Consider the following 15,499-nt stretch of genomic DNA (forward strand, 5'->3'; position numbering starts at 1 on the left):
CCTTGAATGCCAACCAGGTAACCTGCCTGCTTCCCTCTGCCAGCTACTAACGGGGCCAGAAATGATAAGTTACAGCTTTAATGACGCTAGGCAGGCTGCTTGTTGCTGTTTTGTTTGATTTGAATGACTTGTTTTTTTCTTCTTCCCTAATTATGAAGAACATTGGCTTTGGTGTCAAATAGTGCTGAGTTAAATCATGGCTCTGCACTCAGGCAGCTGCGAAACTTTATGAAGTTAAACTTTGTTTTTTGTTTTTTTTAATTCCTCACCCGAGGATATTTTTCCATTTATCATCAGACAGAGGGGGAGGGAGGGAGAGAGAGAGAGACAGAAAGAAACATCGATGTGATAGAGCCACATCAACTGGCTGCCTCCCACACGACCCTGACCAGAGCCAGGGACGAACCACAACCCAGGTACGTGCCCTTGACCAGAATGAAACCCGTGACTCATTGGTCCGAGGGCCGACACTCTAACCACTGAGCCAAACCGGCCAGGGCTGAAGTTAACCTTTTTTTTAGTCCTCACCCGAGGATATGTTTACTGATTTTTAGAGAAGAAGAGAGAGGGAAAGAAACAAACATCAATGTGAGAGGGAAACATCAATTGGTTGCCCCTCATGCACACCCCAAGAAGGGATCACGCCCAAAACCCAGGTATGTGCCTGACCAGGAATCGAACCTGAAATCTTTTGGTGTGAGGGACGACGCTTCAACCAACTGAGCCACCTGAGTGGGGCAGGAAATTAATCCTAACAAATGACAGTGTCTCCACATGTAAAATAAGTTAATGATACCTGCACTGTGGCCCAGGTATGAGAATTAGATTAGATGAGGTGCGACTACTCGCTGAATGCCAGTTCGTTAACATTTATTCATAGATTATCCGCAAAGATGCTGTACCTCCCTCCCCTAGACAGCGGGCTTGACAGAGACATTCTTATAACTGGTGCTTTAAGGAGTTTCAGGACATTGAAAATACCCCCATCACTTCTGAAAGAGAAGTTTTTCTGGAGAGCAGAGTTAATGCAATAATTTTAAAAAGGGTTGGGGAGGGGGGCAGTGGCCCTGGCTGGTTTGGCTCAGCCCTAGAGTGTCAGCCCGAGGACCCATGAGTCACGGGTTCGATTCCAGCCGAGGAGTCCCCGGCCCTGGTCGGGGATCATGCGGGAGGCAACCAGTCAATGTGTCCCTCTCACATCGATGTTTCTATCTCTCTCCCTCTCTCTTCCTCCCACTCTATCTGAAGATAAATGGAAAAATATCCTCAGGTGAGGATTAAAATTTTTTTTAATAAATTAAAAAGAGGGGGTGGTCATCACAGCCCCACACTCTTCACCCTTTCCTCTTCATTCACACCATCCCAGTGTCCTCACGACCCTAAAATGGAGCTAATCTTTAGATTTTTCCAGAAAAGTTTCCATTTCAAATGTTATAGTCCATCATTCCCCTTTAAGCAGTCTATTATTCGAGAGTTAGGACGTGTCCTGATTTTTGGATCGTAATTCATGCTTCAGTGAGAACTGTATGAATTGTCCATCTTAACCACTGCTTGGGGGGGATCTCGGCCCCCACCCCCTGCTCACACTGAAAGAAGCGCAGGTGGGGGAAAACAGAGGGCGTGGGGGATGGGGGGGGGTGAAGGCCAGTGTTTCTGACATAAATACCAAAAGTTGTAAAGGAGAAGATAGATATGACAATTTCTGAAATTTTCAGTATGGCAAAAAAGAGAAACAAGAATACAAACTGGAAATATTCTTAATAATATACAAAAAAACAGTAACTGTTCAAAGAAAGTCTTTACAAATTCCTGAGAAAAAAAGATAAACAATCAAACAGGAAAATGTGCAAAGCTGTAAACCAAAAATTTGCAAAAGATGCTGTAAAAGCTAATCAGCGTGTAAAGAGGTATTTAACTTCATTACTATATTTTATTTATTTTATTCATTTTATTATTTTTATTGTTCGTTAGTCCTCACCCGAGGATGTGATATTTTCCCACTGATTTTTAGAGAGTGGAAGGGAGAGAGGGAGAGAGAGAGAGAAACATGGGTGTGAGAGACACACATTGATTGGTTGCCTCCTGCAAGACCCCGACTGGGGCAGAGATTGAACCTGCAACCCATGCACCTGCCCTTGATGGGGCATCAAACCTGAGACTGCTCCATCTGTGGGCTGACGCTCTAGTCACTGAGCCAAAACAGCAAGGCTTCATTAGTATATTTTAAATGGTAACAAAAACAATGAGGATTTTCTGTAATATACCAAAATTGGCAAGAAAACAATAGACACGTAAGACATTCATTGAGGTTCTGGGAAGCCAGCCTTTCTGTGCAGTTAGTCGAATGTACAGAGTAGCCCAACTGGAGGGCATTTGAGCCAAGGATATCAATGCAACAATGCCCAAGTTCTGTGAAGCTGTAACCCTTTGTTTGTGAATGTATACTAAAGAAAGAATCAAAACTGTATAAAATTACATGAGTGGGAAAGGTTTATTACAATCAATTTGTTTCTGAGAAACAAAACCAGGTTACAGGACTGTGTGACTCCGTGTACGTAAAGTCACACACACACATACGTACGTATGTAGGAAGATGTCCATAAGCTAGTCACTAAATCGTTTATCTCTGGGAGATGGGATTTATTTCCCGCTCTCTAGTTTTTCATTGACCATTTAATAATTCATATATTGTTTGATGATGGGAAAAGATAACAAAAGTTTTTTGTGTTTTTTTTAAGTGATATCACCTAAGTGTAAAAGGGTTGAGCTGAAGGCAGAAAATCTGGTTGTAGCTGTGTGACAATGAGCAAATGACTTCAGACCCATCGAGTTCAGGTTTTCTCATCTGTAAAATGTGGGTCTTAGACCATATATTCACTTTTAAATCTAACACGAAACAATTCATTGCTGGGACCTACTTGATTTGATTGACTTGGCTATAGCAAGCCCATTACTGCCGCAGCTGTGAGAAACCTTGCCTGTGATGCCCTCTGGTGGTCCTCCTGAGAATAGTAGGGACAGGTTTTCCACATTATACCAAATGCCTCCATTTGGACTTTTAAAGCATTCAGCCCAATATAGTTGGGTCTCTGACACTAGCCCAGAGCCCTTGCAGGTGTGAAAAATACTTCATAAGTTAAATTTTCCTAACATTTAGTGTAAGAGTCCCTTTATTGTACCATCTCAGTTTAGCCAGAAAAAAAATTTTTTTCTCCTTCTGCAACTTGGCATCTGAATTTCTGGGTCTGTCTCACCAGTGCAAATGTGTTTAGATTGCAGATTTAGGAGAATCCAGCAACTTCCAGTAAACACTGACGAGGGCTCTGAGATCCTTCCAGTAGAGGTTTCAAAGCACATCTGTCTCCAGGGGAAGAGGAAAATGTCTTCCAAATGTCTGTGGCTGCTTCTACTTCTCAGCTGCGCAGCTGGCCCTGCAGTCCTGGGCGGTGAGTACCCGTCACTTGGCTGGGACTGAGCCCACAGTCGGTGCTCATGCAACTCACAGGACAGAGCCAGATTCATTGGCCCCCCAAAATGTTTAGGCACTTCAGGAAATAGATGCTAAAGACAATGAGATGTGGTAAAAATGAACAAAACCCCCAGAAATTTAGAATTGAACAAATTCCAATCTGATATGATTGTGAGCCATAGTAAAATCATCAACGACGTGTAGATTATAATTATTTTGCAAGTTTATTGTGAAGGGTAGAGATAATGTGTTTAAAGCACCTGACACCAAGCTGTCAATAAACGAGAGCTATAATCAGAACTACCAATGTTTATGCATTGTTTTCATGCTTGAACATATGGGGAATTTCGGTTAGAAAGGTGGCCCTACACAGGTATAGACCCAGCACCAAGTATAAAGTAACAGGTCAACAAAGCAGGAAGCAGTACCCTGGAATCCACCTGTGCAGAAAACGGGAAGAAATCTGTAAGAGGGAGCTAAAAATAAGCATCATTGGATATCTGAAATGAAGGAACTGAAGTGTGAGCTCATCTGGAGTGACTCCATTGTTCTATTGAGGAAAATGAGGTCCCAAGAAGGGTAGAGACATGCCCAAGGTAACTCACTAAGATTATGGGGTGCTCTGGCTCCTGTCCTGGGTGCTTCCCCGTCCCGAGGCAGCCTTTCGGCTGAGCAGAGAGCCTCTTGAGGGCGTCCGGTGCTGTATACAGCCTGGCACTCGTCCCAGAGGGGAGTACCTTGGCAATGGGGAGCATCGACTGAAGGAAACACAGAGAATCGGGGTTCTTTGGGCATCATGCTAGTGGCTGTGTCTGAAGTCTGTGGTCCAGCCACTAGTTGTCTCAACCATCTGTGGCTGCTCAGGACCTGGGACACTCAGACACCATCTCTGAACCATGCTGGGGTGTGAAAGACTCTCAGAGGCCCCACCTGCAGAGCCGGGGTCCATGGCCCTTCCTAACCAACTACTCAGGTCGTTCCTGTTGCTCTGTTTCTGGCTTCCTTAAGGCGGCTGGAATTTTCCCACGGATATTCCTGGGACAGGAGAAACAAGACCTTTCCCAACTCCGGGATTTCACCCAACCTCTCTGGCTTCTGCCCTGGAGAAGGTGAAGCCAGAGCACTCACCCCTGGTCCATCCACTACTTTTTTACAGATCTTCCTTCCAGCTGCACAAAGACTTTCTACTTATTCTTACTGTCTTGGGGGACCTTGCACAAAACACCCTACGTATTCTTCGCATTGTGGCTTCTGGAAAAAGTCTAACCTTGCGTTTAAGGAGAGTATGGGGAATGAGAAGTGCATTTCCTCTCTCAAGGAGACTTGATGGTCAACATCAATATACCCTGTTGCCTCAGCAGTGATTTCTCTGTCCTGGCCCTCAGCTGCCCTTTGCCTGAAACAATTCACTCAATGAGTGGGAAAACAAAAGGCAACATGATTTGTGGACACTAGGGAACTCCATTCAGTGACTATTTTCAGTGGAAAACAAAACTATTCCACTGGTTATGATGAGAATGTGATTCTTTTAATAGCTACAGTTGGTTAAGCAGCTGCTGATTATTGAACAGCTACTCCGCATCAGCCCTAAGCTAACCACCGCCCATGCATTAGCACATTTAGTCCTCCCAGCTCTCCAGTGAGGAAGGTACATATTGCCAGCCCGTTGCACAAACAAGAAGACTAAAGCTGAAAGGGGTTGCAGATGTTCCCAAGGCCACATCTCGAAGGGGTGGCGTAAACAGACCGTTCGCGGTCCCGGCAATTGGCCAGCAGCTGGAGGCTCTGACGCGCAAGGAGCTCCAGCCCCACGAGAGGTAGGGTCCTGGGGCTGCTGGAGGAACATTAGCCCTCTCCCAGGTCCCACCTCACTCTCCAGCTAAGTGACCTCAACAGGTCACTGCACCTCTCGGAGAAGGGTTTCTTATCTGTACAATAGGGACACACCGCTCGCTCTCGGGAAGGTTCTGGTCGTTAAACAAGGCAATCTGAACGGTTCAGGCCATGGCCCCTTCACCTAGCAGGAGGGACTTGGCCTCTCTGGACCATGTTTCCTTGGCTCCTAGGCCCTGACTCTCCGCCCCTTCCTACCACACTTGCCTGTAGATACTCGACACTTCTGTGCCCGCCTTGCCCATTCCTGCCTCTACCCCTCTGCTCACCCTTTGCCTGACATGTCCCCTCCCCTTCTACTGGCTCTCAGCCCACCTATTCTCAATGTTCAGCCAAGTTGCCATTTATCCTGTGCCGTGTCTTCCTGAACAAAAACTACTCCCTTCTTTAATGCCTGAAACTACCAGTGCGTGATCCTCAACCTCTCTCGGGAGCCTTGAATTATAGCAGTTTGATCTCAATACCAAGGCGGGGGTTGTTGCTGAGGATGTCTATTCAGCTACGCATTCGGTGATTGGAAATAGCCACAGGATGGGGAGGGAACCCACTGGGCCCACTGGGAGATGGACCTGAGCCGAACTGATGGGTCGCCTGGCTCCAGAAGCCCCTGTCGGACTGGGGGGGCACAGTGACAGTGGTTCTCCTAGAACTGGTGTCCGTTCAGGGCCAGTGGCTGGTAAATCTCAAAGGATCGGATGATTTCCTTTTCCCCAGTGCACAGCTACCCTGTAACAGGCCGTAGTCCCCTTTGGGGAAGGGGGAGAGAGATCGGCAAGGGCACCCAGCCTCCCTTCCAGTCAAGGAGGCCCAGGTTTGTAAGACGGATCAAGTGTGGAAATGGGTTGCTTTGCCATCAGAACTTGTCATTGCCTTTCGTTCGTGTGCAGAGATCATCATGAGGCCCAGCTGTGCTACTGGATGGTTTTACCACAAGTCCCATTGCTACGGATACTTCCGGAAGCTGAGGAACTGGTCTGATGCTGAGGTGAGACATGTGGGCGGACTGGCGTCTCTAACGCAGGGGGCTGCCCGGGCTCCAGGCCTCAGTTCACACAGAACCAAGGGTCCTTGGCCTCTGAGAAGTCACTGGGCTGGTGGAATGGAGGGAAGGGGGTTGTGTGTTCAACTCATTCCATTTTTCAAGCACTGATGGTACACAGGCTCTCTGCCCAGACCCCACATGGGCTGCAAAGACATAAGAATGACCAAGAAACAGCCCTTCCACTCCAGGAGTTCCGTAAGGAAGACAGAAATGGGTGGATCAGAGGAGCACAGGAAGCTGAGCGATTACCGACAGAATAGTTGAATAGCAGCGAGAGGTCTACCAGAAAGACAGCCAGTGTGCAGACAGGCCTGGGGCACAGCCTAGAGCCCTGGCCGAGGAGAGGCACAACCAGGGGAGCTTTGTTGTCTGCACAACCCAGCAGGTGCCTCAGTTTAGTTGACTGTGGCTTTGTCTGAGAGGGACCCGAAGAGCCAGTCAGTCTGCGTGACCTCAGAGGAGCGTGCAGAGTGTGCACTGCTGTCCATCTGGGCTGTGGTTGTTTAACCGAAGTGACCAGGGGGAACCTCATGGGGATGTACAGGGTGAGCTGGGCTCAGAATGGCCACAGAACCCGGTAGAAGCAAGTCAAAAATGATGGAGCCACCTGCCACGAGATAGCTACTGAGGATACAAGTCTTCTCTGGCTTTAAAAAGTTCAGAATTACCCGGCTGGTGTGGCTCAGTGGTTGGGCATCAATCCATGCACCAAGAGGTCACCAGTTCAATTCCCGGTCAGGACACATGCCCAGGTTGTGGGCCAAATCCCCATTGGGGGGCGTGCAGGAGGCGGCTAATCGATATTCTCTCTCATACGTGTTTCTATCTCTCTCTCCCTCTCCCTAAAGTCAATGAAGAAAACAAATTTTTTTTTTAAATGTTTTTTAAGATTATTCCAGAATTAATGCAGGATTGTGACATTTATACAGAAAATTCCAGTGCAGTGTGAGCATAAGTCAGCCCTAATGCAACACTTTTCTGAGCTGATGTGAATGATAGTTAAAAAAAAACAAAAAACTAAACAAACCAAGGGTTCCCAGCCTATCCACTGAGCTCATGGAGAGCACGGTGAGAGCAATGTGACGAAATCTCGGGGGGCATTTGTGTGCCTGTCCCCAGGGACCCCAGCATGGGTTCTGCCGAAACAAGGAGGGACCTGTCTGGGAGCCCGGCACACCACTGACCTGGGTTTCAGTCACGACTCTGGCACTCATTCGTCACAGATATACCTCGCTTTTACTGTTTTTTGGGGTTTTTTTTGCTATAAAATGGGGATAGCACTTTTACCCCATGGTGCTGTCAGGAGGATTTGTTAGAACAACTTGTCAGAAGCCTGTGGCGCACAGTAGATGCTCACTTCAGGTTTTCAAGGCCATGAAAAGGTCTGCAGGATTGCTACGCAGCCTGGCAGAGCTAACCATGCAGGGCCGCAGGGCAGAGAGGGTCTGGGCGCCGTGGTCGCTGCTGCCCTTGAGTCCTCGCCGTGTTGCTGGCCCATCCTAGTTCTCGAGACTCCTGGGAGCTGGTCACGGGGTCAGCAGACAGGTCGATCCGATCTGGACCGAAGAGCAGAGGTCCGAGTTCTGCTCCAGCTCCCGCACGACCAGCTGTGTGAACTCCAAGGCCGTTTCCTCTTCCGTCCCAGGAATTTCTGTGACAGGTTCATTCACTAAATTTGGCTGGTAATCTGGCATCCATGCCTCACACGTTTGGAAGTCAAACAAAATTCCCAGTAGAGAAGCATTTTGGATCTGTGAAGTGTGTGGCAAGTGTTCAATAAACAGTAACCACACGAATCCCAAGCAAGATCCTAAAGGCAAGCGTTGGAGTAGCAACCACAGCCGATCCATGTTTTACTTAAAGTTCTACCATGTGGGCAGATCCCATAACACAACCCCAAGAGAGCATAAAATAGAGTGTATTATCTATAAAATGCACGTATATACAGTGTTTTCTTTGTTTCACTGGACAGTAAGTTTCAGGTCAGAGAATAGCACATTGTACAAGCAGCGGTTTCTTAGATGTATTTGAAACGCAGTGTGATATATGATACAGAATTATAACAAATGTGTCCTCCTAACAACTCCCTGTGTAGGGTTAATTATTTTCTCCATTTACAGATGATGAGACTAAGCCCCAGTGAGGGGAGTGACTTGTCCAGGTCACATCCACTAATGAGAGGCAAGGTCAGGACCCCGGGCACGTCCACGGACCCCAGCTCCTGCCCTTGCCAGAGCTCCTCATCCTCTGAGACTGGACACTGTCCTCTCTCTCGAGGACAGGAAGGACGGGAAGTCGTCCTGGGGTTTAGATCGCAGCTTCCAGAGGAGGTGGGGCTGTGCTGGTCCGTGCTGCCTGGCACACTGGGTTCTGAGGTGAGGGCTGTGTTTTTACACCTCAAGACACCATTATCGTGACTTCTCCTTGCCCACAGCTCGAGTGTCAGTCCTTCGGAAACGGAGCCCACCTGGCGTCTATACTGAATGCCAAGGAGGCCAACGCCATAGCCGAGTACATACAGGGCTATCAGAGGACCCTGCCTGTGTGGATTGGCCTGCACGACCCACAGAAGGTAAACCGAGGCTCAGCCCACACATCGCCCGTGGGAAACCCCGAGAGAGAGCCCCACTCTGAGAACCGGCCACCAGCCCCGGACGGGGCGCACAGAGCGGATCTTCCTCAGTCACGTGCCTCCCCCAGAGAGAGGCCACGGCCTCGAGGTCAAGGTCCAATTCTAATTAAAATCCTCCCGAGTCACAGAACACAAAATCAGCAGCTTTTCAGAGGCTTCGAAAACAGGTTTGTGTAAGTGCATATAAGCACACACAGACCCGGCATGGGACCTAGCTTAATTAAATCTCCTTTAGATCTGCCTTCAAGTGCAAACTTGCAGCTAGACTTTTCCTCATGTGCCGCTATGTTTTCGATGTTTTCCTTCGCTCCTTGAACTAGGCCCTCCCTCTCTCCGCCACGCCTCACTGCGGGGAGCAGCGGGGAGGTCCTGGCGGGCACTGGGGTCTCTGCGGGACCGGCAGCCCGCGGCTCGGGGGGCTCCCACAGTCAGCCAACCCACCAAACACAAGGAACAGGAGAGAGCACCCAGACTGTTCTTGATTCAACTTTGCCATAATTGTGACAAATATTTTTCACAATTAATTTTCCAGTTTTATATTTTCACACTATCAGCCAGAGCGCTCTCATTCAGAGATGAAATAGTTACAACTATTTCCACTAGATAGTTTTTGTGATTTAATTTTTTCCACTCATGACTGAGGAAAGTAAGTGGTGAATAGATGTTCTAAGAAGAGTGCGACATCTCTAGTTATCAAAGAAATGCACATTAAAGTGACCTAAGTTTACTTCCCATGCTGTCAAACTTTTGCTTTGTCTTGATAAATGATAGTTTTAAGGATATGGACAAATTGCCCAGTAGGCGGGGATGTAAATTCCTTCGAATGAATTGTTTTGGACAATGGTTTGGCAATGCATTTCGATACCCTCAAAATATTCATGCCCTTTGACCATTCATTCTATTCCTGGGATTCTACTCGAAGGAAATCATTTTAAGTACAGAAACAGCTTTCTGAACACAATTGTTCATAGCAGTATTATTTGTCATAACTGTAAATTGAAAACAATATAAACATTAATCCTTAGAGGAATTATTAAGGTACATTATGGCACATTCTTAGCATTAAAATGTGTTTAGGATGCAAGGTACAAAGCTGGGTATATGTTTTGAAGATCACCACATTTCTTAGCACATAAAAATAGTGCGCCAGAGGGAAGTGTCTGCCCAAGCAGCGAACACGCCGAGAGGTGAGCAATGTTCACGGAGTGACCTTCCATGTTTCCTTCTGCACACATGCCTGTGCTTTCCCAACGTTTACATTAAACACTGCATTTTATTATTTTTATTTTTTTTAAATCCTCACCTGAGGATACTTTTCTATTTATCTTCAGATAGAGTGAGAGGGGCGGGGAGAGAGAGACATGGATGTGAGACACACTGCCTGCTTGCCTCCAGCACCACCCTGACCAGGGTGGGGGACGAACTGTAACCAAGGTGCGTGCCCCTGACCAGAATCAAACCCGTGACTCTCGGGTCCAGCGGCGGACGCTGTGACGGCCGAGCCAAACCAGAGCTACACTAAAACCTGCACTTTAAGGGAGCCCGAGGGGAGCGCGAGCGCAGGGGGCTGGCTGACCCCGCGTGTCCGGTGCCTGTCATCCGCAGAGGCAGCAGTGGCGGTGGATCGATGGCGCCCTGTATTTATTCAAAACCTGGTCGGGCAGGTCCGTGGCCGCAAACAAGCACTGTGCCGAGATGAACGCCAGCAACAGTAAGTCCTAGAGCATCGCCCTCGCCTCTCCCCTTTCCTATGAGGAGCAAGAAGGGACGTCCCTTCCCTCCCTCCATTTCACACCAGCACCTCCTGTCCCGCAGGACAGTGGCCTTGTCACCAACACTGTGTACCAACCTCGGTCATTTGTGACCATTTTGCAATCTGCCATATCAGTGTACCGACTGTTCTGTTACTTACTTAACGCTCACTTTTTCTTCCGTGCATTTATTTTTTCATCCTATTGTATACCATGAGGGCGAATACGTCACATATGTACAGGGAGCACATATGCGTGATTCTTGTCTGGCTTCTGGGTGGTGAGGGTTCCCCAGGAGCCCAGAAATCTCGTCGCCCCCTGGAGGCTTCCCCTTGCTTGTTTCCCTGAATTCCATCCCCAGGATGCAGTGCCCAGGACCTCAGTTGCGGGCTGCCCACATCACCGGGGCCTCCTCATCTATCTTACCTGCTTCATTCTTTGCTTTTTAAGCTAATACACTAGAGGTTTTTTTGCCTTGGTGCTAATGCCATTTGGTGCCGATGACATTTGTCCCACACGTTGTGGGTTTAGCATGCCCTGGTATTCAGTAGAAGCCAGTAGCAGCACTCACACACACGCACACCACACACACACACACACAGGTCCTCACAAGCAAAAATGTCTCCAGATCTTGCTAATCGTCCCCTAGAGGAACAAAATCCCTCCCAGAACCACAGCTGATAAATGATGTGCAAGACTTCAGGTGTAAAACAAGAACACAGATTAGCAAAGATGAGAAGGATACTTGATGCCAAAGAGAACACCCCAGTGGGTTTACAGGTCATGACGGTCTCACCGGAACTGCCCCCCAGGGCAAGAAGTGGCCGGGGAGACCCAGACTGAGGGCGCAGGTCCCGGGGCTCCGGTGGAAGGGGGCGCAGGGCAGGGTGTGCTGTCATCTGAGGATGGAACGTGCACACACAGAAAGGAGTGAGAAAGCTTTCTGACAGCGAAAGGTGAACCGTGGACATGAGGAAGCAAACTCTGAGGCAAGGTCTAGGCAGCTGCTCAGACATAAGAGCCCTTGATCACAGAAGAAAGAAGGACTTTTCACAGACTCGCAAAGACCACACAGCTGAGGTTAAAGTCATAGGTCAGCACAGAGGAGAGGAACACAAGCAAGACCAATAGGTAGAAGCTACCAAAATACAGATTTTTTAAATCTAAACTAAGAAAAAAAAATGTGAAGAATAATCACTGTTTGGGCTACCCCAGCAAGTAGTGAGAAACCCATCACAAGAGTTAACCAAGCATAAATGAACATTGTAGTCATTATTGTAGTTGCAGCTTTAGAAGTGTTAGAAGAGGGGGCTCAATGGCACATGAGAGTCTACTAGGAAAATTTTTATTTTATTTTTTTATTTTTTTTGTGGTACATGCCCCTAGCGGGAACTGAACCTGGGACTCTGGTCCACAGGCCGACACTCAACCACTGAGCCAAACTGGCCAGGGCTACTGGGAAACATTTTAATAATACAAATCCCAGGGACCGCTCCTGACCTACAGCATCAGGGCCTCTAGGGCTGGAGGTCAGACCCGCTTGAGGGGAGCAGTGGACCGAAGTCCCTCCCAGGAATCTGAGATTTCAACTGAACAAAGTTCCCGAACACTGTCGTCCCCGCCCGTCCACGGTCGCCTCAGCCACGCGCCTGTGTGGGAACCAGAAGGTCCCCCTGAGAAGGCCAGGTCTTCCTTTGCAGACTCCCTCAGCCCCGCTCAGAACACAGGCCCTGGAGGCAGACCAGCACAAGGGGTGAGGCCGGGTTACAGAGGGGCAAGGATTAGAAGGGGACTTTCAAAGGCCATTTTATATTCGTGTAACAGCCCCGCCAGCCCCGTGGCTACATTGTTTAACACCCAAAGGTAATGTCCCAAAACAGCCACGCACACATCCTGACTTGTTCCTTCTTTTTGTTCTTTTCTTTTTTCGTTAGTCCTCACCTGCGGATATTTTTATTGTTTTTTTAGAGAAAGTGGTGGAAGGTGGGGGTGCAGGGGGGGGAGAGAGAAACACTGATGTGAGAGAGACACGTGGATTGGTGGCCTCCAGCACGTGCCCTGACCAGGGCCAGAGACTGAACCTGCAACCCAGCTGGGTACATTCCCTTGGCCGAGAATCGAACCCAAGACTCTTCCAGGCAGATACTCTAACCACTGGGCAATACCAGCCAGGGCTGATTGGTTCCTTTTTAATATCTGTCTAGCGAGACCGTAAGAGGACATTCGACCCTGCCGGGCTCCTCTGGTCCTTTCCAAGTCCTCTCGCCCCACACAGAGCTCGCTGTGACCCGTGCTGCCTTCCACATGCTCCTGAACAATAACTAGGGCTCCTACCACTTAACAGTAAATTCCATACTCCATGTAGTTTGGGTCAAGACCATGGGCTCTGTGTTCTGAATGGCTGGGGTGGGAGTCCAGCTTCCTCACTCAGCTGTGTGACCTTGAGCAGACTTCTTACTTCTCTGTGCCTCGGGCGCCTCTCTGTGAAAAGGGAAATACAATAGTGCTGATCATCCTAATATACGTGAAGCGTTTATTGGGGTACAGGCTCTGCTCATGGCTCTCAGGGCCTGGAGGGAATGGGGGATGGTTTCTCATACCACAGCCCTTACTCCTCTGGTGTTGGAGGAGGGGTGAAACAGGCACCTCCCTAGGTTAGCGCCCTGGGTGAGCTGGCTGTGTTCTCCTGGGTTGGTCGAAGCCTTGTGCCAGGTTCTCTTTGCCCCACACTGTGCCAGTGCCCAGAAAGCTTGTGGTCTCCATTTCTTATTTTTTACCCTCACCCAAGGATATTTTTACATTAATCTTCAGATAGAACTGGAGAAAGAGAGAGAGAGAGAAACATCGATGTGAGAGAGACACATTGATTGGTTGCCACCCACACGACCCCGACTAGGGCCGGGGACAAACCACGGCCAAGGTACGTGCCCTTAGCCGGAACCAAACCCGGGACTCTTTGGTCCGCAAGCGATGCTCTTACTGCTGAGCCAAACCGGCCAGGGATGTAGTCTCCATTTCAATTACACTTGATGGCCCCAGCTCTGAGTCCCCTGGATGGGGCACGAGCAGGCCCACACTCCATCCCTCCTGAGACTAAGCAAGCCTCGCCCCTCTTGGTCTGGCTGTGCCCCCTCTCTCCAGGCTCTCGTCCACCCACCAACACACAGGCACCAGGGCCAGACCTGCGGGTCAGAGCCCGGGCAGACATCTGACACCCAGGGGGACGAGTGATGCTGTGGAGCTTGGTTTCAGGAAGGGAACTCATTGGACCTCCCCTCAAAAATGCTTCAGTCTTTGAAAACGAACGGCCTGTTGGGAGGGGGCGGGCTTCAGCAGCTCCCAGCTCTCAGAGCTACAAGCAGGAGCTTCTCAGAGCCTCGGCTGTAGACATCCAGAAAGACCGCCCTCTGTTCCACACGGCATCCTAGTTCAGACACAGAAGGGGACCCCATTTCCCGGTGGCTTTGTCAAGCTCTGTCTTCCCTCCCAGGCAGTGCTGGCCCGGGGCTCCTGCGCTGGTGCCCGGATTAGTCAGGGGAACAGAAGTAACAGAGCGTGTGTAGGGGGAGACCGTGAATTGTTGTAAGGAACCGGCTCCTGTGGTTGTTGGGGGAGAAAATCTGGAATCCACAGGGCAGCCAGGAGGCTGGAGACTCCCGTAGTCTTGAGTCTTGAGTCCAAGCGCAGTCTGGAGGCAGAATCCCTTCCTCTTCGGGGGCCCTCAGTCTTTTCTCTTACGGCCTTCGCTGCTTGGGCCGTTACCCACAGTATGCTTTACTCCAAGTCCACTGATGCAGATGCTGGCCACATGCTCAGCAAACCCCTCACAGCACCATCCAGACGGGTGTTTGACCAAATGATGGGCACCACGTCCCAGCCAAGTCAACACGTAAAGTTCCCCATCACAGAACCTTATCTCTGGTTCCAAGCAAAGCACCCGGAAAGCACTGCTAAGCTCATTGTAGAACCAAGTGCACTTACATGTGTGTATTCTCTTACAGACTTTTTAACTTGGAACAGCAATGAATGCAACAAGCTCCAACACTTCCTGTGCAAGTACCGACCGTAGAGCAAGACGGAGGCTTTCGCCCGCCCTTGTACAGGCCCCTCTCCTCGCCCTTCTCGGCCACCTTGGCTACGTCTGGTCATTGTCCCGGAAAGTAAACGTTGTAACTAATCCTGGTCAGGTTCTTATTGCACTGATTCTATTAGGCTTAGAGGCAGAGACCTCAACATTGATACAGTGGCTTCTAGCTCTAAATGTTCACCCCACAGTCGCTGTCCACTACACTTCCTTTCCTCCTCCCCACCTCCGTTTGTCTCGAGCAGACTGGTGGTGCACCGCCCCTGACGGAAGAGCTGGGTGTTTGGCCATCAGGCATACAGTTTTGAAGACGGGAGGAAGAAACCCGGTGTGAGCCTCTAGCGCCCTCTGCTTTTGCACCCCTCGTCCTCCGCTTGGCCACCTGCTTATTTTTCCTGCGACCATGGGACATCCACTAGTAGAGTCCCTTCTAGGCTGATGTGGACCAGAAATTCCAGGGCCACCTTTTAACAGATAGTTTCAGGCATCCAAGGCTGCTCTGGTCCAATGCAGTTGTGATGGAAGAGAAAAGGTGGGATGAGACTCCGAAAACACACCCAAGTGTTTCTTCATCTCCTGCCTCCCAGTCTCTGCCTCTCACTCAGAATGACGCCCCAGGGGCAGCCCT

General features: G+C 49.3%; 1 protein-coding gene across 1 annotated transcript; it reads left to right on the forward strand.

Moving 5' to 3' along the window:
- The first annotated feature begins 3,379 nt into the window (after positions 1-3,379).
- REG4 (regenerating family member 4) lies at positions 3,380-14,856 on the forward strand. The gene is made up of 5 exons (XM_036273657.1): positions 3,380-3,446; positions 6,250-6,347; positions 8,839-8,976; positions 10,642-10,747; positions 14,789-14,856. The coding sequence occupies exons 1-5, from the start codon at positions 3,380-3,382 to the stop codon at positions 14,854-14,856; spliced, it is 477 nt and encodes a 158-aa protein (XP_036129550.1).
- The last annotated feature ends 643 nt before the right edge of the window (positions 14,857-15,499 follow it).

Source organism: Molossus molossus, unplaced genomic scaffold (assembly GCF_014108415.1).
Source record: "Molossus molossus isolate mMolMol1 unplaced genomic scaffold, mMolMol1.p scaffold_m16_p_20, whole genome shotgun sequence".
Taxonomy (NCBI): domain Eukaryota; kingdom Metazoa; phylum Chordata; class Mammalia; order Chiroptera; family Molossidae; genus Molossus; species Molossus molossus.